This window comes from Struthio camelus, chromosome 1 (assembly GCF_040807025.1).
Source record: "Struthio camelus isolate bStrCam1 chromosome 1, bStrCam1.hap1, whole genome shotgun sequence".
NCBI lineage: Eukaryota > Metazoa > Chordata > Aves > Struthioniformes > Struthionidae > Struthio > Struthio camelus.
Genome location: NC_090942.1, coordinates 25072329 through 25086335, shown reverse-complemented (window position 1 = coordinate 25086335; position 14007 = coordinate 25072329). Strand labels below are relative to the sequence as shown.

The 14007-nt window shown below is 37.6% G+C and overlaps 1 protein-coding gene across 2 annotated transcripts in view; it reads right to left on the bottom strand.

Moving 5' to 3' along the window:
- The window catches only part of LOC104152141 (V-type proton ATPase subunit S1), a 58880-nt gene extending 48965 nt beyond the window's left edge, over window positions 1–9915 (bottom strand). Inside the window, exons 1-2 of one of the 2 annotated variants that reach the window (XM_009687351.2) lie at window positions 9797–9915; window positions 5212–5356 (exon numbers count right to left, since the gene is read on the bottom strand). In XM_009687351.2, the coding sequence (XP_009685646.1) occupies window positions 5212–5356; window positions 9797–9851 (200 nt within the window). In that variant the 5' untranslated portion in view covers window positions 9852–9915. Of the gene's footprint in view, window positions 1–5211; window positions 5357–6462; window positions 6851–9796 lie in introns of those variants that run through there. The other variant, XM_009687350.2, reaches the window with a different exon arrangement.
- Window positions 9916–14007: the final 4092 nt, after the last annotated feature.

Sequence of the window (14007 nt, the reverse complement as noted above, 5' to 3'; positions counted from 1 at the left end):
AGGAAAAGAAGATAGTTTAAATTAAGAGATGGTAGAGAACGGCTTGTGTAAAGGGAAATGATAATGAATATTTTCCTAGGTTTCTTTCAGTGAATCAGCTGATGGGTAAAATCTATTTCATGCCAAATATTAGAAAGATTGCTGATCTTGAGAGTTTTTTTTTTCTATAAAGGAGAATAAGAAGTAATACATGAAATAGAGCTAAGTTATTTACTGCAGCACAATGGCAAAGGTTTTTGCCTTGAACTCAGAAATGACACACATCATAGAGATTTTAGAAATATAATGATCCCATTTTAAAGTATAATTACTTCCAAGTTATCCCCTGTTCCCTGAAGCACTTCTTGCAGGCTTTCTAAACTGGCAAAGCACCCTTTGTTAAACTTTTCAGTTTCTGAGTACTTAATTTTGATAACTCCAGCACTATCATTAGAAAAATAAATCTGCATTAGTTAGTCCATAATTCTAGATGTGTCCTCCTGTTTCACTATATTGCCTGTGTGTTCTGTTGCAATGCCTACATTCTGTCTAAATAAACAAAACAACTGTAGATTGAAACGTGGTAAGGATCAATAGGAGACAGCAGAAGGACTCTCTCTGAACTCAGAAGTTAAAATTATTCAGTGTTTTAATGTAGTGTTTGCCTAACATCCTCAGCTGCAGGAGGCTCATACTGATGAGGAACTCTGCTAATGTATATACTTTCCTTCAGGCTAAAAAGGAAGAAGCTCAAAGCTTCTCTGCTCTCTTCTCCCTGCAAGAGCCAGATGATGCAGTGAAAAGGGAAGGAAGGACAGCTAAGCTTGTTTTTTGCTTCTCTCTTTCCCCTAACTGCTCTGGCATTTTAACAAATGTAAGCATATAGATGTCTGCAAAGTTGGGCTAATAAAATACCTTCTCTGATCTGTGGTTTTTTATAGGTATTTGGGCAGTTCTAGGTATTTCGTATTTGGATAGTTATTTTTTGATGGAAGCAAAGATTTCAATATTTCTTGTATCTGGACCTATGGGAAGGATAGCTTGTTAGTTAAGGACTTTTGTATCTTTCAACTTGTGATCATACATGCTTGTTTTGTAGCTGGCTTCTGGAATCTCTCCTACAAGTTATTTTTTTCAGTTGTCTCTTTCAGTCACGGCATGAAGAGCGTGTAAGAAATAGCTTCTCCTGCATAGCAGAAGTAAACAGGGTCCTTTAAACACCATTTCCAGACACTAAGTTCAGATGTCTCCATTACTAGTAGCAGCAGTAGAATGAAAACTGCTGACTATATGATAAAAAATTTAAAAAGCTGCTCAAGCACGACAGCACAATGTATCCGTGGAAATCCAACAGAGTAATAGCTAAAACAATTCTGTTTTCGCTGTTTCACTTCCGTGTTCCATCTCTTCCTAGCGATTTTTCAGGAAACTTCTTACAGCTTTAGGAAACGTTGCAACTGTACTATTTCGTATCAGCACTTCAAAATCAGCTTTAATCTGAATATAGCATTACATGATATATTCTCAGTGACTGTAAGCAAAAGGTATTCCTAAAACAGACACATGAGGGGGCAATCACAAAGGCTAATTTTAATCCGTGTATTTCCTTTGGGCCTCCTCTCTATTCTATGGTAAGAAAGATAGATTGCTCTGAATATTGATTCCAAATGGTTAAACCAACTTCCTGCTCTGAATCACATCCAAAAGGACAGAAGCAATCACAGGCTACTTAGGGCTTATTTAAGATGAAGGCTAACTTTTCCAGGCTAAAGTTACTTTGGAGAACGTTCCCTGATATACTAATGTTCCTTTGTGAAAAGTGGAACATTATGACCAATTGACTTATTCCCACCTCATCTTTCTCCTGAGTTCAATAGAGAAAGGTGGTTGTTTGGTGGAAAATGCTGTTTTCCCCTCGAAGTACAGATCTACATTTATATCTCTACAGGAAAGAGGTATTTCATTTTTCAATGTCACTGTAAGGATTTATACCATACTTGCTTTATGCTTTGCCCATCGTGCATGTCTGTCAATTACAGGTTTCCTCTGTAGCTAATACCCAACATTATCCTGAAACAATATGATTACAACACAATAATGCATAAAATATAGATTTCCAAGTGTTAAGTTCTTCTAATATAGCTCTTCTGAGATACCACTTTACAAATGCTGGCTAGTTTTAAAAAAAACAGCACAATTTATTCTCTCTCAACTATTATAAGCCATACCCTAATAATTAATCTGGGATGGGGGATGGACTTGATTGATGAATTTCAACTTCTTTTGACCTATGAATCCTAAGTTTTACACCGAGTCATACTCCCACAAGGTGAACAGAAATCTGTTGGTAATTGCTGAGCTTATTTAGCCACCCTTCGTAAAATTCTTAATATTAATTTCCAGATTTCATAAGCCTGGAGATCACTCACTAAGAACCTTGCGTCACTGTCAAAGTACCACGTGTAAGGCATTGAGTAAAGGGTTATGCGAACTGAAGTTACTGTTACTGTTTCTTTATTTTATAAAATAACGTAATTCTCCTTTCCAGTTACTTCCTTGGCTTTCAGCAGAACTAATTTCTCCCTCACAACACTATAACTTTCAAGATTTCCAAGGTCATGGAAGGTGGAACACTCCTTTCTGAAAAACGTTCTAGTCATGCAAATGTGAAACTGGTTTTATCAGTCTACTGTCCTGTTTTTCTTGCTCTAGTTTTGTATAAACCTGAACAATCTGCAGTAGAGCAAGTTGTAAACTGTACTCTGGCAGAAAGTCTGCATTTATGACTACCCTGGATTAACTGATAAGACTTTGCTTATATTAACAACAGGTGTACTATTTATATAAACTAGGAACAAGGACAAAGGAAAGATGATCTTTTCTTAAGACTCTTCTATCCTAAAAACAATTCTCTCCAACATTTACTTCCTTTTAAACACAGAAGTTTAGAAGTCCTTCAGTTTTCCATGTTATTTAAAGGTGAACACATTAAGCATTCTGAACATAAAAAAAGTCCTTGGTGTTGAAACATTTGCTTCTTTCAGGAGGAAAAAGGTCAGCTAATCTAACTTTGTCCAAAAGGCAGTATTTGCGGGTTCGTATACGTTATGGCTCCCCATCAACAGAGGTTCATTTTCTAAAAATTCTTAAGAGATAAGAAGACATGTCAAAGGTGGTACTAATTGCCAATGGGGAAAGAATACAATTTCCAGAATACGTTTGCAAGAAACACATTTAAAATCATGCACATCTGCTTTCAAATGCAGTTTCTCCATGGTCCTCAAGATTAAGGGCTCACATACGAAAAAACGTAAAAGTATCGTGCTTCTCTAGATGGCACTTTACATGGAGAAGGATTTGCTGAAGAGCTTATTCAGTCTAACTCTCAATGCTCATACAATTTCTGAATTCTCCTATTCCTGTCTTAAAATTACTGCATTAAGAAGCAACGGCAAATATAAACAATGTATCAAAAAGATTGAAAAGCTTCAAGATTTCATTCTCAGACTTCAATCTTAATAATCTTCCTTAAAGACAAAAGATTTACACTAGGATAAATTAGTCTAGCCTAATTCTTTTCTTAATGAGAGATAGATAATTCATAATGTCTTGAACATGCTGAAGAATGGATTAAAAGACTCAAGAAAAGTATAACGAATCCAGCGCAACTGCCTGAAAGGACAGTTATCTCCCAAGAAATCACTTCTTTGATTCCTTTTTCACTTTACAGAAGAGCAGATCATAAGTAATGTTCTGGGAATTAATAAAGCAATAAGGGTACAAAAGATTCAAGTTTCATGACTCCAGTCCTGACAAGAGTTGATGACGACCAGGAGTTTGGAAGCACAACGACCGTCTCTCCAGGAACACACAACTAGTCATGTGCACAAGCAGACCTGGCAGGAATCGCCATCATTGCAGGTCCTTCTATTCAGTCTTAGAGCAAAAGCGAGGGATGACTCATGCTGCAAGGCTATTCATGGTATAAGAAAGCGTTTTATGCTTATTAAGTCACCTGGCTGGATGATGACAAATTCCAAATATCGTTGATGTTAAGGATTATTTATACAACAGACATGAACAAATACCCAGCTGAGCTCAGGCAACCTGTTAAACTAAGTATAATACATATGTACTGCCAGACAGCATGAGATAGAAGTCTCCAGTAGAGGGTTTACAATGTAGATAAACCAGGTTAAGAATATGGAGGTTAAGAATAAGGGAGAGAAATTTGAGTGATTTACGCAAGGCAAACAATACATGGTATGCGTAAGGTACAGCAGGTCTGCTGTTACCTTCTCGTCCAGAGCAGGATCCTCATTTTGCCTTTAGCCCTTCCAGTCAGTTCTGTGACCCTGTAAGTCCTTTACGAACTTCTGCTTTCAAATCTGACATAGACTTACTACAGTAAAAACTTGGGCAAAATTTACTGGACAAAACCAATGTGTTTACCCCGCAGAGATGGCCTTGTGAGCAAGCACTGCACAGTCTGCTTATATTTATAAAAATCCAGCATCCCAACTGGAGATTCTGCTTTACCTCAGCTGCTGTATTTCCGGAAATCCCAAAAAATTATGTAAGACCCTTAAATTTTACCTAAATAGAACTTCTAGCTGGAAAAAGAGGTCTATGTCTGCTGAAACCAGCCTTGCTCTTTTAAGACAGGTTCAGAGTTCTGTTCTGTAAGTACGCTCTGGTTCCAAGTACCCTGATTTTCAAGTATCTCTTTCGATCTGCCAAAACTCCGCAACCCCTCAGTCACTTCTAACAACTGATGCTAATCATACAACAATGTATTCTATTAAAAGAGTACCTACTTCAGAAAAAACATTAAAATGAAAAATTGTAATTCTGGAGTTGAGAAGTGTAAGGTTTAGAGCTGCCCGCAGTTTTCAGTCAGCTCCGATTTCTTTTACCTTCTTCTTTTACCTTATGTTATAGCCTTTCAATTATGACATCACTAACGGTGGTGGAGATCGAGGTTGCCGAAAGGTGAATAAAGTGTATCTACTTCCGGTTTGAGGAACATGGCTTTTATTTACTTCTCACTGCCCAGCTCAGAACACCAAAATTCTAAATTATAATCGGAAAAGTCAACAGTTAGGCTGTATGCTGTCCACAGATGAGAGATGAGCTTATCAATTTTTTATTTACCACAACTGATTATATACAATATATTTTACATGCACAGCACAATTTTATATAGAGATACTCTTTTATCAGATTTCTTACCTCCAATTTGACCAAAGCATCATAGGTGCATGCTCCACTGACACAGTCACTTTGAATAGCACAACCATGGTCCACAACAGCTGGACTAATGCAGCAGAGTAGAATTGTGCCATGATTTCAGTCAAGTTAGTATGTAACTGGCTAGCTACAAAGAAAAGTATGAGCATACGTTGAAACAAGCTGCATTTTCCAGTTCAATTGACGCAATCTGGATCCAGCCAGGCTGCTGGGTGAGGCTGCTCTACAACAACAGTGTACATTTTCAAAACATGGAATTCCTTAATTCAGAGTTAAGTGGTCCATAAAACTGACTGCAGCACAAGCACAGATACTGCTCTGAAAAAATAATATTCCAGTACGTGGGAGATTTGTGAAGTTCAAATACCTGTCCTGCTGTTTTCTAACACCTTGATATCCACAGTCTGATAAAAGAATTGCTCAACTTCAAAATGGAGTTTACAGAAAAGTTTTCTGATTTGTACAAAATATTTTGTGCATAACTTCCCCTGCTATATATTATCACGTCCCTCAGCTCAGCTCTTTTGCATGTATTGAGAGCTGATGTCGCACATTTGGGTGTTGGCAGGTTTGAAATCTGCAGTAAGTCTATCCGCTGCAGCTTCTAGCAAGAAAGAAAGAGTGAGAAAATGCTAAGTTTGGAATGTATCCACTACAGCACATAGGGGCGGCACTCAAAGCAAAACCCCGCGATGGTATCTTTTAACTCTTTTATTAAACTGACCCCTGCCCGCCTTTCAGCTTCTTCTGGTTGTCTTTCAAGTGGGGTTTGCTGGCAGTAAACATTCACAAAATAATCAGAACACTTAATTATTGTAGCTATACTCTACTACCTTCTATCTTATAACAAATATAAACAATTAACAGTATAATAACAAGCAATTAAGCAACTGCAGTTAACAATTTAATAAGGGAGAACAAGAAGCAAAGGTAAGTAACCATCTGTGGTAACTACATAGAGATATATGTATGACAGCAATGTAACAACCACAGTGGTAAGTCCTTATAAGATGCCAAGATGGTAAGATGATAAGTGCACTAACAAGTTCACAGTAAAGCAGAATGATGGACTCTTATTCCTGTTATTCTTATCCTTAAAGAGTAACCTGGGAAGAATGCGACATAATGACAACGAGCTCTATAAAGGAACAATGGGGAGGGGGGAGAGAAAGAACCCCACTGCCCCATGTATGACCCAATCCACAGTGTGGGATGCCTCGTCCACTCACTCACAGAAAGCTGTAGGTCGCCCCGATACTCTGCTTCTCAGAGGCTGCCACGTGCTCCAGCCCAGCGTCTCAGGCCGAAGGGGAGCATGGACCACTTCCAGGCGTTCCTCCTACTACGCTGCGCTCCTCAACTCTGTTCGCTTCTCCTAGCTCACGGCATTCCTCAACCACACAGCGCTCCGAGGAGGAAAGGGCTTAGGTTTCCTTATATAACCTAGTGTGATTGGGGGTGTGGTCATCTGCTACACAAGGTCACAGTTCTCAAAGCTGCTGGAAGGTGCTGCCCTGGTCTTGCCTTTTGCTCTTGATGGAAGGGCGTTCCTCCGGCTCTTGGTCCAGTGGACGCCTCCATTTAGAGGCTTTTCACGGGGGCTCTGTCGGCAGGAAACTCAGCTGGGGCAAATTTATCAAACAGGGTCATACGAAGGACAATTCAACAGATAACATGTCAACCTCCTTTACTTTAGCAAGGTGGGGGGTATCACACTCTCACAACATGAAGTTGTGCAACTACCTTTTTCATGGAGAGACACTGACCCAAGAATCAAAAACATCAAAAGTCAGGAGCAAATGATAATCACCTCAGAACCTGACATGACTTCAGTACTTCACAAGTCTTACGCAAGATCAAAATAGTCCTACAGAATTTCTTCATACTGGGAAATAAATTCCTCTGGCATATATGTTTTTATCCCTGTCAAGCGCAGGGCTGCTTCTGTGTCATGTGACTACACTGGGTCATGTTCAGCACGGGGCAGGAAAGCTTCTTTATAATCAGAACAAGATATAAGGTCAACACATAAAAGAAATTGTTAGCTATGTTATAATAAGCTGTGACAAGTGAGCAATAAGGAAGCACAATAGACGCTGTAAGAGAAGATGTAAACAGAAATCAGAGCACGATGTGTATTCACTTCTGAATCTGAGCCCAAGTAACTTGATTCATGAAGTTCATTTGTCTTAATTCACAATATATTGTTACACCTCTGTTGTCTAATATAGGACAATTATTTCAGCATTCCAATTTGAAATCAGATTTCTGAGACTAAGTAAAGGTAATAAATTTGAAGGAAGTAATAAAGCCAACCTCCTACATGAGCCTTTTTGTCTCCCTGTTACCACTAGGTAACACTAAAATTAACCCTTTAATTGCACTTTTCCCTCTTCTTCTCAGAGATATTTTACAATGTTCCATCTCCCTTTTCTCAAGTAACTGTTTATTTGTTTAAGGGAGCATACAGATTAAACTCCAGCCCCGAGCATAAGGGACAGAGGGTAGAACTGGAATGCCCTAAGGAGAATTTAGTATAAATTGGAATAAATTGGTCAGTGCAAGCAAAGTACTTTGTTAGGTCTAGAAATGGGCTGACTTCTCCGTGGTCATATCCCAGAACATGAGAGATCTGGTTTCTCACGTGACCATCTAGAATACTCTTAACAGTTTTTGTGTGCACTTTCTGTCCACAAAGTAGACTATAACTCTTCCCGCCTACTGCTTACAATTACTCTTCATAAAAAAAAAACAAGACAAGTTGAAGGTCAGCGTTATACAAACCAAGAATGTACCACGTGATTTTCCACAGAATACTGAAGGAATCACCAGAATTTTCAGCAGAGCTTTCAATTTTGCAATATGTGCTGGAACTGCATTGCAGTTGCCAGCCTAAAGAAATAGTACGTTACTGCTGCTACACTGTCTTGTAGCCCACTAAACTCATGCCATCTTGGGTTGTGACTTTATAGACACTTTAGCTAGCATGATGCAAATATTCTTTCTTGGAAACAGAACATGAAAGAAGCATATCTTATTATTCTCCTAATATGATCCAATCGAGAGTAGGTTCTAGAGGGTTTCCTCCACTTAGTAATACAGTTGGTAAATATAATCAACACTGCCAAGACACAAGCACTGCTTGAACATGAAGATTATTTTTTTTAAATGCGGCACTAATTCAAAATCTGAAAATCAAACTACTGTAAAGTCATTACAGAACCACAATGAAGAAAAAAGAAATATTTCCATCACTAAATCTCTACTTAGTTAAAATAATTTTATTGAGTGAGACTATAATATTGACATACCCCATATTTACATTCTATTCCTACAAATTTCTCTGAACTTATGCATGCTTTCTTTACAATCCTTTGCACAACACATATCCCACATAATTCTCATCTTGTCAAAGTTGAAATATGAGACTCGTAAGAAATAGCAGGGAGGAAAGACTGAAATGATAAAGGCTTAAATTCTTTCACTTTCAAATCCTTTTCTTTAAAAAAAGGAAAAAAATCCTCTTAGCTTCATAATTCTTCATTCCTGATGTAAAAAATTCTGAATTTTAAAAAAGCGTGAATGCCAGATTTGTGTGGGAGGAAGGTAAATTTAGGACTGTAAGCCAGGCTAAAAGGGACAGCTCTTGTAACAAGGACAATTTACAGCGTGAGATAAGCCAAAAGAATCATCTACAGGCAAGTGAAAGAAATATGTGACACCGATTTTGCATGCAAATGTAGCCATAGGTTTAGGAGCTGCACAGTGCTACTGCAGCATATCAAAGAACCTTACCCCCAGCTCAGGTAATAGACTTATTCCAATTTAGGATCCTTTTACAAGAAAATAAACAAAAATAATTAAATGAATCCAAGACTCAGCTATTGCTAGTATTATTTCCTTTTGAAGAAGTGTTTTCCAAGTGCTAAATGTTGGCAATTAGTTTGCTCCCCTTACATTATCTAATCTGTAATCCTCTTTTATCAGTGTTTACAATCACCTCTTGATATAAGAATTGAGTTAATGTGCTGCTAATTGGGACATCTGTTGAGGACATCACTTTTTGGAGGTGCAGAGACTGATTACTCTGAGTTTCTCTCCCTTTGAGACATAAATAGGGGAATTTACAACCTGGAAAAAGTGCAGAGGCTACTATTGGGAGAGGGGAGGCAAAATGCATGATCTTCTTTGTTAAATTAACATATGATCCACTTGAGCTTGTGGGAGGAAAGATGGAGCTTTTCCCTCTGGAAATGGCTTAACAGTGGTATTGGAGGTAGGTGGAAGACAAATTTTGCTTTGTGCTTGAAGATTCCTGCTCATGAAATAATCCATGAGGTAAGCTGCAGGTGATAACTGGCCATGTGTCTGCTAGTGCAGAAGAAATAAAAGCCATGCGAACTCTGACACCCTTTTCTTGTTAGACAGTATCTAGGGGTAAAAAATATTTCTGGAGTGTGGACTCCTCATGGACTCAACATTTAAGCTAGGATTTAAGAGACTTCATACGCCTATCACTTTAGCCACTTCTCTGAAGTGAGAAGAGAAGGTCAAAAATTCAACTTACAGTTTGTTCTTCTCTGTAGAGGCAATGACAGTTTGCAGTCATTTGATCTCATCATCCAGGAATGATCTAGGCTCCAAAGCACAGTTTTTGTTACCAATAGATTCCACAGCCAGCTTGTGAATAATGCTCTGAAATCCAAACAAAGATAAGCAGCTGTGCATTTAAAGAATTTACCCAGCTGTCAAAGATGCAAGAAGAGCTGATCCTCTAATGGAGCATATTTCCCTAATAATATGCAATAACAATTGAAAGTAAATCTGCCAAGGCTTTAAAGATACTAGCGTAGAAGCAAGAAAACTGTTTTGCTCTCCCTAGTGTCATGGTGTAAGACATTGAGAACGTTGCAAGACAGTCAAACAACATTACACTATAGACTACTGAAACTCTTAATCATCCTTTTTGCTATTGTAGTCACAGAGCTTATGTACAGAAAAAAATCCTTTTTGAATCACAAAACACACAAAAAGGTACTGCATGTGTCTTAGATCTTGGTCTACCAGCTAAAAGTATTCGAAATTATGGAGGTCAAATACCTTGAAAAATGCTCTGTCACTGCTACGGCTATAGCTAATTCCAGGGAACGCTTAGAACCTAAAAGACTTGGAAACACTAAGGATAATGATTATTTATGGTCATGTTTCTACTGAAAATTTGGTTTATTTTAAGTAAGTATATATTTTTCTTATGTATTAATTGAAAATCAGGCTCCTTTCTCACGAGTCTTAAAGTTATCAAAGAAAAGCCACTGTTTGCAAGAGATGGTCTGACCTTAAAGAGTTGTATTATGGTATTCACTGACTGTGGTATAAGTCTTACCCAAAGAGATATGATATCATATATAGAATGAGGTCCTGCAGATTATAAACTGAAGACCTGTATTTCAAACTAGGCAATCATTTGAAGTTTTCTTTAAAAATAATGAACGTTCCTTTTATATTTCCTCTCTTGACACCTCAAATCATTTAAACCAAAGAATTCCAGCAGTGTTGCTAGGAATACTGTACTGCTTTGCCTACATGTACATTGACTTAGGCTAACGAACTATCATTGCATACTTAAAAAAGGAGAAAGCCAGGTGCAGAAAGGGAGAGACTTTCTCAAGATCACAGTAAGACTGTGAGAGACCAGATTATAGTTCAGGAGGAGTGTAGCTCCTTTTTTAATATTATATCCTTTTAATACTTTGGCTCCCACTTCCCTTTTTCTTAAGTCTGTCTTGCTCAGCTAAATATTTTGACACAGTGCCGTATAGCCTTCTTCCAAATTTGCCTCTGCCTTCATTCGCATTTCCCTCCATGTTCCATTTCTAAAACTATCCTACCCTGTTTCCTCATAGTTCTGTTCACCTCTTTGGAAAAGCTGATATTCTGAAAAATAATTTTGCAAATGATGAAACAAGTTATGTTAGCTTCAAAATGTGTACTGGTTTTACAGGGAACAGAATCTAAACAACTGAAAATTATTGTCCTCTTCCTCTTTTTTATGCTACTTTCCATTTCATCTCACTCCAGACTAATTCTTCATGTCCTTGGGAATGGGAGTCCTCTTTATTTTGTAACATATTTTCCACATTTTTAAGGCTTCTTAACTAACGAACTGCTTTCAGTACTTCACATTGCATAAGCGGTAACTCAAGACAGTGATGCTGAGAAGAGTGAACTGCACTCATCCTGTTTGGAGAAAGGTGGCTAGCTGCACAGCAGCTGAACTTTACCCCCAAGGAGGGATAGCGGTAAGTTCAGTGACCTTTTAAGCCCCTAGAAAACAGAAAGTGCTCAGGAAGTTTAGATCTCAACAGGGAAAATGTCGGTCCCCTACTCTCAAACTAATATTTTAATTTCTGTGAGTACTGGCAAGAATAGCAGTAATTTCACAAACCCAGTGCTCACACCAGTGCACAAAGCTTGAATAAGATAAATGTGCTTTTCAGATCTTACGGAGTCAAGTATCAGGTAACTAGGATGTCAAGGTATGTGGAGCTAATCTACAAAGATCTTTGAAATAAAGATATATGACAGTAGAACAGGAAAAACTATGAAGTAGCTTTCAACATCTGTGCTACTTACTGGAACTTTTGTTACTGGTCTGCAAATACAGCACAATTCTCCTTCACACAGATGAAATTTTCGTTGTGAATAACTGCTAAAAGCAGTCAGGTTTCAAATAAAGCAGAATTTTTTGAATATTAAGCTAGATCTAAGTTATATGCATGTTTGTATAATATGAATATTATTAAGCATATATTTGTATTATACAAATACACACTGATTTGCAAGATCTTTCTCCTAGAAATACAGGATCTTTAATCTGGCTCTGATCTTTTCAGTCAGCTTTTCCAGTATTTGCCACTGTGATACAGAGAACTCTTTCATTCTTCTTACTTGTTCAGTACCTTTTCCATATCATTTATAAGCTACATACACAGTTAAAGCAACACAGTGACAACTATTAAACAAAAGTTTTAATTAAAATCCTTTACAAAACACAGTACAACTATAAATATTAGGGGCAAAAAATGGTGAATTTTTTTTTTAATTCAGTAACAGTATAGAAAAAATCTACAAGATGATCAAAGTAGCAATAAAAGAAAACTAACATGAAGGGCTGTATACTAATTTCATGCTAGATTAAAAAAAAAATCTTACCCTATTTTTGAATTATGATGGCTATACTTAGCTTTGACCTAACAAAAGGATTCAATTACATATCCAAAATATAATTCTTTTTCCATTTTTCATCAATTCTCTTTTGAGGTATCATGTTCTTCGAAACATTCAATTCCTGTTCTTTCAAAAGCCATTTCTGGACACCAGTTTGAAAGAAGGCATCAGTTTTGAGTTTATACACAGGCAGTCACTTATCTTCTTCCCTTAAAATTCAAAATCACCAGACAGTCATGCCCCAGATAATAGTCAAGTATTTCATGCACTTTAAGTGTAACACAAATTTTTAACTATTTATACAGAGAGCTTTCTTATTATGATTAAACAGCACTGTCATTGTCAAGACTGTCTTCTGGACTTCCATGTAAACCAAAAGATTTTGCAGGTTACCTATTTTCTTGCAGGATTTTCTTGCAAATACTGAAGAGAATCTAGAATATGGAATTCTTCATGCACTATTCTAAAATATAGGGTCCAATCTGGGGCCACTCAAAACAAGAAAGACTTTGATTAACTGGGGCAAGTTCAGCAGAGGGCCATTGAGATGATCAGGTGTCTGGAGCACTTGACATTTGAAGGGAGGCTGAGGAAACTGGGCTTGTTCAACCTTGCAAAAAGAAGGCTGGGGGGCTGACAGCAGCCTTCCAACACACATGAGGAAATTATTGAGAAGATGGAGCCAGGTTCCTTGCAGTGGTGCATGGTGAGAGGATGACAGCTAACAGACTACCTTGAAAGAAAGGAGCTTTCTATTGGATATAATAAAAAATATTTTCAAGATGAAGACAGTCAAGCACTGGAACGAGTTTTTCCCCAAGAGGTTATGCAGTCTCTATCCTTAAAGGTTTTCAAGACCTGAATGAGAAAAACCTTGAGCAATTTGGTTTGAGGTCATAGTTTATCATGGTTTGAGCTGGTGTTTGGACTCCTGTGATCCCTTCTGACCTGAATTACTTTATGATTCTATGAATTACAAGATTCTCCAACTGCACATGACATTGAAATCAACGGACTAGAAGCTTTTCACATTTGCTTCAACTCTGTTCTTACTGTTTACTAAAATCATCCCTCAGGGGCTGTAATGTATTTTTTTTTCAAACAGCCATTTGATAAAAAAAATGACAAGTATAAAGAAGTAGGCCATTACCTACATGATTCATGCTTTCCTGTTTCCCCTTCAACTTATACTTTTTTTCAAACATCCTTTTATTACTTTGGCAGAAACTCAGCAGCCACTCCTACCTTAAGGCTCAAATCCTGGGAAACACATAAAGTCAACTGGATTGCTCATGAAGTTCTGCATGTATTGAACTAAAATCCAGGAGCTGAATTCCATTACAGACAATGAAAAGTCTTCAACTCAAATTAGCATGCATTGTTCGATACCGGGTCTATGGTTCCTAGGCTGCTGAGGGATCCAATACAGTTCCTGGCTGTTTGCTGCTAAATGTGTTTCTTTATCTTTTTAAAGGCCACTGCTTTTTCCTAGACAGTTATATTTCTCAGAGAAAAAGGTTTTGCCCTGGGTCAAATAAGTGTCTAGAATGG